Below are 16,164 nucleotides of genomic sequence, written 5' to 3' on the forward strand. Positions count from 1 at the left end.
AGTATTTGTTAATTAACATTTCAGTTTGTTAATAATTAAATAAAAGTAGAAAGGTTCAGTGACCGCACTTGTGTATTCACAAGCAAGAAAGAGACAGACATAGCTGTGGTATTCTAAGAAGTGAAGAACTGTACTGTGCTAAATGTCTAGTAATCATTAACCACTACTCAACACTTTCATTTGACATACCCCTTACATACTTTTCCTTTAAATGAATCACTATCACAGTAGTTTCTAATTATTAAATTTTTTCATAAACATCTGAGTCTCATTCTCTCTTTCCAAATGTGTTTTGCTGCTAACAGTTGATCAGTTTTGTTTAATAAGGCATGTCATACAACCAAATCTTGTAAATAGAATATACTTCTGAGAGTCTCTTTATTCATCTTGAAGTTCAACTCTTTGTATCATAAAATCTGAAGTAATTCCTTATATTATTTGGTGTAGTGCAGAAATTTAATCCTAAAAGCATATTTGTGCATATTGCTAATGAAATGCCATATGTTCCTTCTCTTTTGAGACAAGCACTTGAAATTCTATGTGCCATACTAAAATATTATGGCATTAATGGCATCCCTCTTGCATGGATGGACTCTTATATTTATAACAGAAGGCAGAGTGTTAAGTTGTCAAGACTGTGTCTCAGGAATGAAAGTAACCTCAGAATGGAAGAACATAATATGTGGGTCTCCCAAGTATTATTACTGGGCCCTTAAAAGGTGATTATAAACCTTAATGATGGCTGATGACACAAGCTTACTAATCAAGAATACAAGCTCCATCTTGCCACAAAGAATTCAGATGGTGGCTGAATAGACATACTACAATTTGTTTACAGGAATCAGTTTATATCATGCAAACAGTAATGTTACTCACTTTGAACCGAGCAAGAAAGATCTGCCAGCATTAGCTCAGGTCGAAATAGTTTTCTCGTAGAAAATCTCTGTTGTGTTGATTTAAACACAAGTGTTGGTTTATTTTCCATATTTTCACTCCCTCCTCCCCCTCTGTGTGTATGGTTTCATGTTAGAGCATGTCTTACTGGTATTGTTGCTTTAACTTTTTTTAACACATTTCTTGTATTTTGAAATTACTATGATTAAACAAAGTATTTACATTTCAGGTGCTTATCAACTCCCTCAGTAGACTTTATGGCTTACCATATCTTCATAAGGTGGTGGTTGTTTGGAATTCTCCAAAGCCTCCATTGGAAGACTTACGCTGGCCTGATATTGGTGTTCCTGTTCATGTACGTTGATGATAAATTTATTACTCGTTCTTAGGTAATGATGTTACTTATTAGACCACACTGTATTTATGTATACTGTCCTGATTGTGTTATGTTCAGTATTGTGGTGTTCGTACATGTTTTATTTGATTTTACTGTTGTTCAGTACTTTCTAACACATGTGACAGGAGTGCAACAGTAAATCAGGTGTGCATTATTGTCCATCCTAGTACAGAACAGTATGTTGCCTTCTAAAAGCATTTTCATAAATGCAACTACATGGATGTAATTATGACTCAACATTGTGTCTTTCTTGAAGAGGTTTGAGTTATGTAAATATACCAAATCATCTCATCTCTTCAGTATAATGATACTTCAGAAATAAAACAGCTCAAATATTCCATTTGTGCATGGTACCAGTAGCTGCTGCATCAATAATTTTTTAAAACTAGTACTGTTGTATAAATCTATTGAAATAGATTTTTTGTGGTGATGAATGTTTTGTTTTATTCAATTAAAACATCAATAATGGTTGGGTTTATCCATTTCTTGATTACAGAGTGGATGTCATGCCTACATGCATGTTTCACTAATTCTCTCAAATGATTTGATTTGATTATGTTCAGTTCCCTTTGTTTTACTTCTGTTGATGTTCATCTTCTATCCTCATTTCAAGACACTGTCTATTCAGTCCAACTGATCTTTCAAGTCTTTTGGCGTCTCTGACAAAATTACAATTGTTACTGGCAAACCACACTGTTGTTATTTCTTCTCACTGAGCTTCAATTCCCATTCCAAATTTATCCTCATGTTCGTTGACTCTTGCTCATTGTAGAGACTGAATATCAGGGATAGGGTACAATACTGTCTCACTCCCTCCTCAACTATTGCTCCCCTTTCACATCCTTTGACTCTTGTAACTGTTGTGGTGTCTGTGCAAGTTGTGTATAACCTTTTGCTCTCTGTGTTTTACCCCTGCTACCTTCAGAATTTCAAAGAGTGCATTCCAGTTGACGTTGCAAAAGCTGCCTCCAAATCTGCAAAAGCAATAAATGTAGGTTTGCCTTCCCTTAACCTTTCTTCTAAAATAAGTCATAGGGCCAAGATTGCCGCACGTGTAAACCCAAATTGATCTTTCCCTGAGGTCAACTTCTACCAGTTTTTCCATTCTTCTGTAAATAATTAGTGTCAATATTTCACGACCATGACTTGTTAAACTGATGGTTCAGTAATATTCATACCTACCTTCTTCGGAAATTGAAGTACTTACTACATTCTATAATGAAGTAATAAGCAGCCAGTTGGATAAAAGAAATTTAATTTCTTTACCAATTTCAGATGGTTATGTGTACCGCATTATTTGTGAGTGTCAGTAATAAAGTGCATACAGCACAAAGCCATGGTCCTACAAAATATATTCAGGAGAAATAAGTAACACAATACTGAATCCATTAATACAATAAGAACTCTTAGATGCCCACATGTAGTTCACTGCTTGAAGTGTAAGGCTATTTTGCCCATCTCGTGTATTGTGCATGTCAGGTGGAAGAGTTTTGTCATGCCTGACTCTCCCAAGAATGTCAGTAATTCTAAGGGAATGTCATCTACTCCAGGTGCATCGTTTCCATTTAGGTCTTTCAGTGCTCTGCCAGATTCTCCCCCGCCCCTCTCCCCTCCCCCCACCTCAGCTTTATGTACTTCCTCTTCACTTTTTGTAATATTGTGCTCATTTCCAGTTCCCTTGTATAACCTTTCTAAATATACTTTCTGCCTTTTGCCTTCCCCTCTCTTCTTAATTCTTCCTTGTTCTTCCTGTGCGGGTGGTCCCGGTGGAGGTTCGAGTCCTCCCTTGGGCATGGGTGTGTGTGTTTGTCCTTAGGATGTTTTAGGTCAAGTAGTGTGTAAGCTTAGGGACTGATGACATTAGCAATTAAGTCCCATAAGATTTCACACACTTTTTTTTTTGTGCCTGGTTTCAGTTCAACATTGCCTGATGCTCCCTCTGTAACTTTTAAAAACAGCGGTTCTTCAATTTATCCACGTCCCATCTCCTTAAATTACTACTTATGTGCAATTTATGCAGTTTTAACCTGTCTTTCATAATGAGTAGATTATGGTCAGAGTCCTCATCTGTTCTTGGAAAAGTCCTACAGTTTAAAATCTGGTTTTGAGATCTGTGTCTTAACATTTTGTAATTAATTTGAAATCTTCCAGTGTTCTTACATCTCTTTCATGTATACATTGCTCTTTCATGGTTTTTAAACCAAATGTTTAAACAGTGACTAAATTATCCTCTGCAGGTGGACTGTCCTCGAGTCTATCAAATTTTTGTGAACTGTATTATTGCTTCCAGGTTCTCAGTAATCTAGTACTTTTTACAAAGAGTAGTCTGCGGCATTGGCCCCTTACTTATCTTGCATAATCGTGAATCTCTCACCCAGTGCAAAGTCCCAAATACTGGAAAAAGATGCAGTTGACTCCTGTAAGAAGTGTAAAAGAACCAATATCCTTAACATCAGATTGCTGCAGAATTCTAGAACACATTCTGAATTGAAATGTAATAAATTTCCTAGAGACTGAAAAGCTTATACCCATGAATTAACAAGGTTTTAGAAAGTGTCGCTTGTGTGAAACACAGCTCACTCTGTTCTCACATGATATACTGCTTACTATGGATGAAGGGTAACAGGCAGATTCCATATTCCTAGATATCCGAAAAACATTTGACATGGTACTCCAATGCTGACTGCTGATGAAGGTACAAGGATATGGAATAGGTTCCCAGATATGTAATTGGCTTGAAGTCTTATTAAGTTATAGAACCCAGTATGTTGTTCCCAATGACGAGCGTTCATCAGACACTAGAGTATCGTCAGGAGTGCCCCAGGAAAGCGTGATAAGACCACTGTTATTTTCTGTGTACATAAATGGTGTAGTGGACAGTGTGGGCAGCAATCTGTGGTCATTTTCTGATGATGCTGTGGTGTATGGGAAGGTGTCAAAGATGAGTGACTGTGGGACGATGCAAGATGGCTTGGATGAAATTTCTAGTTGGCGTGATGATGGCATCTGGCACGAAATGTAGAAAAATGTAAATTAATGTGGGTGAGTAGGAAAAACAAACCTGTAATGTTGGGATACAACATTAGTAGTATCCTGCTTAATACAGTCACGTCATTTAAATATCTGGGCATAAAGTAACAAAGTAAGTAAATGGAATAGGCATGTGAGGATTGTAGCAGGGAAGGCAAATGGTCTACTTCAGATTATTGGGATAATTTTAGAAAATTGTGGTTCATCTGTAAAGGAGACCATATATAGGACCCTGGTGCAACGTAGTCTTGAGCACTGCTCTAGTGTTTGGGATCCTCAACGGGTCAGATTAAAGGAAGACATCAAAGCAGTTCAGAGATAGTCTGCTAGATTTGAGTAAAGTGCAAGTGTTGCGGAGATGCTTTGGGAACTCAAATGGGAGTCCTTGGAAGGAAGGCGATGTTCTTTTCATACGGTGGCTTGCGGAGGATGTATGTAGGTGTAGCTCTATTCAGTCAGGAATGCCATTCCTGTTTAAACCTCTATCGTGGTTGTCCCATTCACGTAAAAACTAGTGGTCTTTTGTGTAAACTCTGTTCAGGAAATAAGCAAACAACTTTCAGATTGCAACATATGAACTACAAGGTTGTGCTGAAAAGTAATGCCTGTGAATGTTTCAATCTGTTTTCAGTATTGGTTGAGGTATTGCATGCTGTGCATATTACTCAGTTGACTTTCCCGCTTTGCTGATGCAAGTTGCAACCCTCTGCTGCAAGACAACTCAAAATTGTAGCATGTAATGTAACTATGTCAGTGTGTGAGAAGCATCATGCTGGAATCCCTCAAAAAACTGGAAGCATGAATTCAAAAAGTTTGTTCGTACATGGAGCACCCTGTCCTTCCTCATGACAATGCTAGCCGACACATGAGTACTGTGACATATGCAACAATTGATTCGATTTTCATCTCTTTCCAAAACTTAAAGAAAGCCTTCAAGGATTTCACTTTGATAGTGATGAAGTCGTACATGCAGAAGTGAGGTTGTGGCACCTTCAACAAAGTCAGACAGTACATCGTGACAATATCAATGAACTGGCCTTTTGATGAGAGAAACATGTTCATTGCCAGGATAGCTAAGTTGAGAAATAAATATGTAGACATGAAGAATAAAGATGTAAAATGTTCATAACATTTGTTTTATTTAAAAAGATTTAAGAGTTTTCACAAAAAAATTTGGAGGCATTACTTTTCTATGATTATATGAATGTGTTGTATCTGGTTTTTCCCCCTCTTCTCTTCCAGACATTTCCCAATGCAGCTGCTGAGTCCCATAGTGCTTGGAGCCATTTGAGCCTAATGCAGCTGACATCAGTAATCCCTTTCTTTTCTCCCCACCTTCATCTTCAACTTACATATAGCGCCATTACTTTTCAGCACATAGTCATATATGTGATCACAGTATTTTAGTTTTGCACAAATGAAAGCTAAGTTATTACATTTTTTCATATTCACAGTATTACATGCAGATATTGACACATACTTGTTGTTATAATGGAGAAACACTGCTTTGAGATTTTTTTTTTTGACAAATCAATGAAAAATCTCCACTCATTCACATCAAACTGTATGTTAAATTTATCTAACAATCCTGCATTGCTACTATGAAAAATTAGGTCAAATTCTATGTGAAAATATGAGAAGCTCCCTTCTTTTCTCTTCATGTACCACAAGAAAGATGTTCAGGAACAAAGGCTTTCTTTTTATTTAACATGTACCATAATAGTTTTCATAAATTCTAAAAAGACCAAAGTCTCTCATTGAATTATTCAGTTCAGCCTATGTGGCTGCCTCTGTCAAATAGACCAATGGAAAAATCAGGATGCAGATGCTGAGTCGCTGATAGGCACAACAAAAAGACTGTCACAAAATGAGCTTTTGGCCAACAAGGCCTTTGTCAAAAGTAAACCACACACACACACACACACACACACACACACACACACACACACACACACACACACACACTATTGATTGAGGGAAGAATGTTGGAGTGAAGGATGTGCTGTAATGATAACTCCCATCTACGCAGCTCAGGAAATTTGGTGTTTGTGGGGAGGATCAAGATGTCACGGGTTGTGAAACAGCCATTGAAATCTCACATGTTGTGCTCTGTTGCTTGTTGCGCCATTGGGTGGTCCACCTTGTTTCGGCAACAGTTTGGCAGTGGCCATTCATTCTAGTTGACAGCTGGTTGGTTTTCAAACCAATGTAAAACACTGTACAGTGACTGCAGCAGAGCTGGTATATAACATGGCTGCTTCCACAGGTGGCATGACCTCTGATGGGGTAGGATAAGCCTGTGACAGAACTGGTGTAGTTGGTGCTGGGTGGATGGGTTGGGCAAGCATTGCACCTGGGTCTTCCACAGGGGTATGATCCCTGTGGCAGGGGATTGGGGGTGGGAGGGCATAGGGATGGACTAGGATGTTGTAGAGGTTGGGTGGGCGGTGGAACACCACTTTGGGAGGGATTTAAAGTATCTTGGGTAGGATGTCTCTCATTTCAGGGCATGATTATAAATAATCAAAGCCTTGATGAAGGACATGGCTCAGTCATTCCAGTGCAGCATGGTATTGGGTGACAAGTGGGGCGCTTATTTGTGGTTGGTTCGTAGGATGAGTTTGAGGATCAGGTGTGTGTGAGGATATGGCATGGGAGATCTGTATGTGAATCAGGTCTGGAGGATATTGCCTGTCTGTGAAGACCTTTGTGAGGCCTTCAGCATACTGGGCAAGGGACTTTTCATCACTGCAGATGCATCTACCATGGGTGGCCAGGCTGTACAGGCTCCCCACCACTACCAGCTTTTCTGAGCTGTACAGATGGGAGCTATTATTACACTGCATCCTTCGGCTCCCTGACCTTTCTGGCTTAAACCCAAGGCAACTTGCTGCCCCCCCCCCCCCCCCCCCCCCAATACAATAGTGTGTGTGTGTGTGTGTGTGTGTGTGTGTGTGTGTGTGTGTGTGTGTGCGTGTGCGTGTGTGCGTGCGCACATGTTTTTTCTACAAGCTTGAAAAAGGTAGTGCATTCCAAATGCTCTATCTTTTGCCATGTGTACCTGTCGATGACGCAATGCTTCTGCCTCTCAGTGAGTTGTCTCCTTTATTTGTAAATCTCAACCAGAACTTTTCATACAGTGAAACACAGCACTCCCTTCCTCACCCAGATGCTTTACACGGAGATTCATGTATGGTCTTAGGTACCCATGCATACATGCTTACCATCTGAACAGTCATGTCAATCTTAGTGTAATAGTCTTTTCTTCAGTAGGAAACTCAGCCAAATATCTGAGAAGTGCCAAATCTTCAGTGTGCATGTATACCAGGCGTCTCTCCTGAGGATTGTCAGGTGCATTTTCTATGGTGTTTGGCAGATATTTGCAGTTTTGTTTCCTGCAGTGTGTAGCTGGAATCACCCCAAACACATACTGTTTATCATGTCTTTCATGTGATGCCCATTGTCAATGGAAAGCATCAGTTTGTTTCCCATTATAAAAGAAAAACTATTTTTGAAGCAGATTTTTCCATGCCCATTCGACAGATAAGCCCCAAATTAGTCTATTGTGATATTTGTTTTATCAAATACTCAAGGAGCAACTTGCAAGCCACACGGTCAGCTACCGCCCTGCAGCAGCACTACTCAGTTGCTTCTTGTCTACTGATTATTCTTCGTGTTTTACTGACACTGTTAATACGTATCAATAAACTGAGTATCATACTAGATCAATCTGGGGCTGCTCTGTTGATAGGGCACATAAAATTCCACTTTAAAAATTATTTTGTTTGTAACAAGAAGTAAACCAATGCATTCTGTTGACAGTGGTCATCACATGAAATGTGATGAGCAGTGTTTGGGCTGACTCCCATTTACAAATTGCAAATATCTGCCAAAAACCCAGAGGAAATGCATCTGGTGACTTTTAGGAGAGAGACTGTGTACATTCAGTTATCCCAAGGGTGACCAACACTCTCATATTTCCTGGGATCTCCCATATTAAAGCTCTTCTCTCTCTCTCTCTCTCTCTCTCTCTCTCTCTCTCTCTCTCTCTCTCTCTCATTTTTTTTAAATGCTCCCGGCCCACTAATTGACCACCTGTTTGTTCCATATGTTTTGTTAGTGATTACTACTGTAAATATTAATCATGGGAAGTACTGTCGATAGCCCAAATTCACTGACTGACAGATTTCTAAAAGTTTTCATATAATAATTGACAATATTGTCAACATCTAGTCTTTTTTGTTCGTACTTCTACAGAAAGAGGATGGTTTGGTTCAAGGGAATGCGAGGAGCCACAAAAGAGTGATATAAGATAGGGGAATGTTTACTTAGTTCTCTGCCAGTACTGGCAATACACGGTTGCGCTCTCCTCATAACGATCACCAGTTATGATATAAGCAACACACAGAAGTACCAAGGACCCATAAAAGCAGATTATAAGCACATTAATGTTTAAACTCATTTGTTGTCATTTCTCAGTTGCCTCATGACACATTTCGCCAGCAAGAAAAGTATTATGCTGGTTTTTATTATTTTTTTTTTAGTACCTCAGTTTTTACTCGTTTCAAGAAAATGCTATACATTGTGCAGTTTAAATTTATTGTGACTAAATCTCCCTTAAACTGCTCTTAAAATCATAATCAAATGTTAGTCATTTCCCTTAAAACCATGATGAAATGTCGGTCGTCTTAGTTATCCCACATCAAACAGTCTTGGGTGCCGGTGGAAATTCCCCTTAAACTCTCCGCAACCCAGCTTGTATTTAGGTCCCAGCCCATTTTTTTGGTTGAAAATGTATTATCATGAACTATACTTCTCTTTATGTTTTTCTGTAAACTCCCTGTCTCCATTCAGATTAGATTACTTCTGACTTATGACATAGTCTTTAATCTGTTTGAAAGGTAGAACAAAATCATTACAAGAACCACTTTCATAAGTAGTCCTAAAACTTAACGTCTGCAGATTTCAAGGTTGCAGCAGTCTGTTTGAAACAGCTTTAAAATTTCTGAAAAAGTTAAATATTCCAAGAAATATTTAATGAAATTAAGTCAGACTTAATTATATTTATTTCCACATGTTAAGTGATATCCCACACCCCGCCTAGGCAAAAGTCCAGCATTCAAGGCTCATTAACAACTCCACAGCACATAGCAAGCTATACTTCCTTCTCCACCATAAGAAGACTAACCAGATGACTACGCAAGTTGGTGACCCCTTCTAACCTGTGCCTAAATAAGCCACTCATTTCTGAACATGTGGGACACCAAAACAATAGTAACAGCAACATACAGTGAAACCCCACTTTAACACTTTTCAAGGGACGTCAAAAAAATGGTGTAACATGTAGGAAAATGTAAAATGTGGTAAATAACATTTTAAGCTGTAAAACTTATGCACTTTACGTGTGATATATGACTTACCAAACGGGAGAGGGCTGGTAGATAGGCACAATAAAAAAAACACACAAACACACACACAAAATTTCAAGCTTTCACAACCAAAGGTTGCTTCGTCAGGAAAGAGGGAAGGAGAGGCAAAGATGAAAGGATGTGGGTTTTAAGGGAGAGGGTAAGGAGTCATTCCAATCCTGGGAGCGGAAAGACTTACCTTAGGGGGAAAAAAGGACAGGTATACACTCGCGCACGCGCCCACACACACACACACACACACACACACACACACACACACACACACACACACACACACACACACACACACATCTCGTGTGTGTGTGTGTGTGTGTGTGTGTGTGTGTGTGTGTGTGTGTGTGTGTACCTGTCCTTTTTTCCCCCTAAGGTAAGTCTTTCTGCTCCCAGGATTGGAATGACTCCTTACCCTCTACCTTAAAACCCACATCCTTTCATCTTTCCCTCTCCTTCCCTCTTTCTTGACGAAGCAACCATTGGTTGCGAAAGCTTGAAATTTGTGTGTGTGTGTGTTGTGTGTTTTTTTTATTGTGCCTATCTACCAGCGCTTTCCCGTTTGGTAAGTCATGGAATCTTTGTTTTTAATACATTTTTCCCATGTGGAATGTTTGTTTCTATTATATATATAATAGAGGGAAACATTCCACGCGGGAAAAATATATTTAAAAACAAAGATGATGTGACTTACCATACGAAAGCGCTGGCAGGTGATAGAAACACAAACAGACACATACATACACACAAAATTCAAGCTTTCGCAACATCGCACATCAAACCCACCAACAAGCAACAGTATCTCCATTATGACAGCTGCCACCCATTCCACATCAAACGGTCCCTTCCCTACAGCCTAGGTCTTCGTGGCAAACGAATCTGCTCCAGTCCGGAATCCCTGAACCATTACACCAACAACCTGACAACAGCTTTCGCATCCCGCAACTACCCTCCCGACCTGGTACAGAAGCAAATAACCAGAGCCACTTCCTCATCCCCTCAAACGCAGAATCCCCCACAGAAGAACCACAAAAGTGCCCCACTTGTGACAGGATACTTTCCGGGACTGGACCAGACTCTGAATGTGGCTCTCCAGCAGGGATACGACTTCCTCAAATCCTGCCCTGAAATGAGATCCATCCTTCATGAAATCCTCCCCACTCCACCAAGAGTGTCTTTCTGCCGTCCACCTAACCTTCGTAACCTGTTAGTTCATCCCTATGAAATCCCCAAACCACCTTCCCTACCCTCTGGCTCCTATCCTTGTAACCGCCCCCGGTGTAAAACCTGTCCCATGCACCCTCCCACCACCACCACCTACTCCAGTTCTGTAACCTGGAAGGTGTACACGATCAAAGGCAGAGCCACATGTGAAAGCACCCACGTGATTTACCAACTGACCTGCCTACACTGTGATTCATTCTATGTGGGAATGACCAGCAACAAACTGTCCATTCGCATGAATGGACACAGGCAGACAGTGTTTGTTGATAATGAGGATCACCCTGTGGCTAAACATGCCTTGGTGCACGGCCAGCACATCTTGGCACAGTGTTACACTGTCCGGGTTATCTGGATACTTCCCACTAACACCAACCTGTCAGAACTCCGGAGATGGGAACTTGCCCTTCAGTATATCCTCTCTTCTCATTATCCACCATGCCTCAACCTCCGCTAATTTTAAGTTGCCGCCGCTCATACCTCACTTGTCTTTCAACAACATCTTTGCCTCTGTACTTCCGTCTCGACTGACATCTCTGCCCAAACTGTTTGCCTTTACAAATGTCTGCTTGTGTCTGTGTATGTGCGGATGGATATGTGTGTGTGTGTGTGCGCGAGTGTATACCTGTCCTTTTTTCCCCCTAAGGTAAGTCTTTCCGCTCCCAGGATTGGAATGACTCCTTACCCTCTCCCTTAAAACCCACATCCTTTCGTCTTTCCCTCTCCTTCCCTCTTTCCTAATGAAGCAACTGTTAGTTGCGAAAGCTTGAATTTTGTGTGTATGTTTGTGTGTCTATCAACCTGCGAGTGCTTTCGTTTGGTAAGTCACATCATCTTTGTTTTTAGATATGTTTTTCCCATGTGGAATGTTTCCCTCTATTATATATATCAGGCATCAAAAGATTTATCAGGGACTTGTTTATTATCTAATAAAGGTTTATTATCTAGTAAAAACCGCTGATGTAACTGGAACTGATAACTGTCTGGGTAGTAGGAACATTTGACTCAATTTCATATGTCATAATTGATGTTTGAAAGCCTGCTGCTGTAATTTGTTATTTAAATACTGAAATACTGCATTACTTATGTATTTTTTCATGCTTAGCACAGCATATTTCGAGATTTTTTTCTGTTGTCAGGGGCAAATATGCAAATAAGTATTTTGTGTTGCATTTGGATGTGTTGATCTGCGTCTCTCCTGTAGATGTCTTTTTGAGGTGATCGGGTACTGTGCCTCCTCAGTTATATAGAAAACCACACACTCGCAAACTATCACTCACATTGTTTGCGTAACATCGCAAACAAAAATACATACATAAATACTGCACTTGACAATGAGAATAAATTCTTGAAACATGTTTTGCTCAGCATGAAAAACTTGTGTAACCAGCGCAATCATTTGAGAAACGCAAAAGTGAATGATCGTGTCAACTAGCGCTACATGTGGCCAAACGCTAAAATGCGCTAAATATGTTTCGACAAAGTTGACACAATTATAATAACGATCACAAAAATGCGTTGTGCAGTAGAGACAATTTGGAAACAGTTGCTGTGATTGGTCATAATATATTTAGTCGTACAAACCTAGTTACTTCCATCAGCCATGATGCCAAGTAGAGCTTGGCAGCAGCAGAAGATATGGCATGAATTGTTGCAATTTTTACACGTTTACTGGTTCAAATCTGCTGTGTAAAGCACTGATGTAAAGAAACTTGACCACATACTATTTATAAACACTACTGGATGGCCAACATCAAGCCAGCGTCATATTTTTCTCCATGAACACTTTTTTGTAATGCGTAAATCGCAGGAAAATTATAAATATGTTGACGCAAAATCGGGTGCAAAGTAACATTGTGGACATAGGTAATTTGATGGGAACAATAAAAATTCTAGGAACGTAAAAGGGGGGTTATACTGTAGATGCTTGTGGTTATTGAAGCTGGGAAGCTATATCAGTTTTGTGATTCCTTATGTATGGGTTTATGTCATTTATTGTGGACTGCAGAGTAATTTTTGTGTTTCCTAATTGTTGCTTGTTGTTTACCTCCTGGAGTTTAATTTTTGTAGAATGTTTGTTATATACGGACTGTTACTGCTCCACCCTTTGCATGTACCATATTTACTCGAATCTAAGCCGCACTTTTTTTCTGATTTTTGCTATCCAAAAAACCGCCTGTGGCTTAGAATCGAGTGAAAAGTAAGTGGAAGTTCTGAAACATGTTGGTAGGTGCCACCACAACTAACTTCTGCTGTCGTATATACAGACATGCTTTGCAGGCACAAAGATAAATACTGGCGCCAAAACCTCTGCGTCAGTAAAAAAAATTTAAAAAGAGGTTAGAAGATCAGTTTTTTCTCCGCCCCGAGTTTGGCCTACTGCATTTTCATACATTATCCAATGAAGTAAATAGAAATTCCGTATTCTACATCTTCGAGTGTAGCAGCCTTACAAATATTCATAGCAACAAAAATAAATTTCTTTACACAAAAATACCAACAATGCACAAGGCTTTAGGATTGTTGCACGAGTTGATATGCTGGGCCTTATTAACATTTCACGAAGTGGCACATATTGCTTCGTGGAATTTTGTGAAGAACTTTCATTATAGTGCCAAATTCAAGAGGGGAGTTATTTCTTTTGCGGAACAAAGTTCTAATTGTGCTGCAGGTTTGCAATACGAGATTGATGAGAGCAACATCAGGCGACTGCAGAGAGACAAATTATTTGAATGATCAAGTAGCAGGAAAGTATTTAGTGGGCCAAAGTTTGGCCGATATCATGCACTAGAAGTGATTTTAAATGAATTTGTTAAGGAACAGCGTCAGAAATTCCTGGCTGTGAACGCCAAAATTTTAAAAATTAAGGCACATGAAATTGCTGGAGAGCAAGAAATCGAAAATTTTAAGGTTTGTTGCAGCAGGATTGATCTGTTTATGAAGCGCTGGGGTGTTTCACTTCGGAGGCAAACTTCAGTTGCACAGAAGCTGCCAAAAAATTATGAAGAAAAACTTGTGGAATTTCAGTGCTTCATAATTAGGCGGCGTACAGAAAAGCAATACCTTCTTGGTCCAATAGTAAATGCTGACCAAACTCCCATATATTTGGACATGCCATCAAATTATACGGTTGAAGCCAAAGGAAAGAAAGACATAAGTGTTCTTACATCAGGGGGTGAAAAACAGCGGATGTCCGTCATGCTTGCTTGCGCAGCAGATGGACATAAATTATGCCCATTCATAGTTTCAAGCGAAAGACTTTACCGAAATCAGAAGTGTTTCTAAAAACTGTAATTGTACGAGCAAACGAAACTGGGTGGTTTTCGGAGGACATGGTGCTGGAATGGATTGGGCGTGTGTGAAATTGTCGTCCTGGCGCAATGCTCGGTTTATGCAGTCTGTTGGTATTAGATGCATACACAGGCCATACAACACCTGCAGTAAAACGAAAATTAGGGGAAAGTAAAACAGACTTGGCAGTAATGCCAGGCGAGATGACTTCAATTCTGCAACCACTTGACGTCTGTTTGAATAAACCATTTAAGGGCGAGCTTAAATGCATGTACACAGACTGGCTTTCGAAAAGTGGCAGTCAACTGACACCAACAGGACGTGTAAAATGCACAAGTTTGTCGCAAGTGTGTCAATGGATTTATGATGCATGGAAGTGTGTTCCAAATCAGACTGTGCAACAAGCATTTAAAAAATGTTCGATATCCAATGCACTAGATGGTACGGAGGACGATGCTCTGTATGAAGAAATGAGCAACAAAGAATCGAGTGATAGTGATTCAGAATCATGACTGAGATTTTAAACATTTCGTACAAGATGTATTACAAACCTAATAAAATTTTGTTTTAAATTTCAGTGTTTGATTTCTAAGTTATTTTCATTCTTATTTTATAAGTGTTGCACAGGATAGAAAAGCATGGAGAGCGGCATCAAACCTGTCTACGGACTGAAGACAACAACAACACACTCTGCATTTGAACTCATCACTAAAAATCTACTACGAAAATCTGACTGGCAAGACTGTTTGGGATGTATGTCAATATGGCCAACTCTACGTTCTGAATTTTTTCCTACCAGTGACAATAGATGTTTGCTAATAGTAACTTTTGTGAATCGTGAATCACATGCAGTTTTCTCTTCGCCATAAGAATAATACGAATGTAAACATTATGCCATGTATTCTTTAGTGTTTGCTGCTGTCTTATTTAAATCCTGACTGCCTAATAAACTGCGAAACTAGAGTGAAACAGCAAATGCAGGAGAATATACATATCATGTCATGTTTATATTCGTATTATTCTTATGCTGAATAGTGATACAGTCAGAAATGAAGCACGATAACTGACTAGATTTTTAAATCTAAGATGACTAATTTCTGTGCGGAATGTAATGTACTAAAGAGGCGTCTGCAAAGATTTTCAAACGGAGAAAAATTTTCACTAAACTCTCGTTCAGAACATCTTCTATCATACGCAGTCTATTATTTGGCTCTTGTTGATCATTATCAAAGAAAACAGCAGTGTAAGTAACAACAAATAGCAGTCTCTTGCCATTGTTTCGCTAATGAGACAATTCCTCTCTTTTTTTAAATTTTTTTTTAATTGTAAGCTGCGATAGTGCGCACAAAAGCAAGCCATGCCGCAAGCGGCGACAGGTCATAAACACTCATTATCAGAATGCGACAAACAATGCATGACACAGTACAATAATGTATTTTCAGCTTAGAGTGATGTAAACACCTGTAACAAAGAGAACGGCACTTATCAGATCAAATCAAAATAAGCAATCAATTCAAACCAGACAAAGCACGTGGAAAAGGAAGGGTACTCGTATAAATACAGACGGAGTGCCCGACACATAGCAATGGCTACCTCATAAAGCTTAACTGTTAAGCTTACGACTTGAACCAAACTACTGTAGCTGTACCTTCATCCATTTGACCTAATTTGTATCTCATGTTACAATGGCCAACTTTGTTTTGATTTGGAGGTGCGGTCTAAAACTTCCCTCTCCCCTTGAATTTCGAGTCTCAAATTTCAGGTGTGGCTTAAATTCGGGAAATTTTTTTTTCCTTGATTTCGAGTCTCATGTTTCAGGTGCGGCTTAGATTCGAGTGCAGCTTAGATTCAAGTAAATATGGTAAATTAGAGAAAATTTGCAGTACCTTAGCACTTTACCCACAGATGTCT

The 16,164-nt window shown here is 39.5% G+C and overlaps 1 protein-coding gene across 1 annotated transcript in view; it reads left to right on the plus strand.

Annotated features, from left to right (window-relative positions):
• LOC124777139 (exostosin-3) overlaps positions 1–16,164 on the plus strand; it is a 150,544-nt gene that overhangs the window by 107,360 nt on the left and 27,020 nt on the right. Inside the window, exon 10 of the mRNA XM_047252433.1 lies at positions 1,124–1,249. Within this exon, the coding sequence (XP_047108389.1) occupies positions 1,124–1,249 (126 nt within the window). The remainder of the gene's footprint in view (positions 1–1,123; positions 1,250–16,164) is intronic.

Source organism: Schistocerca piceifrons, chromosome 2 (genome assembly GCF_021461385.2).
Source record: "Schistocerca piceifrons isolate TAMUIC-IGC-003096 chromosome 2, iqSchPice1.1, whole genome shotgun sequence".
In the NCBI taxonomy this organism is placed as follows: domain Eukaryota; kingdom Metazoa; phylum Arthropoda; class Insecta; order Orthoptera; family Acrididae; genus Schistocerca; species Schistocerca piceifrons.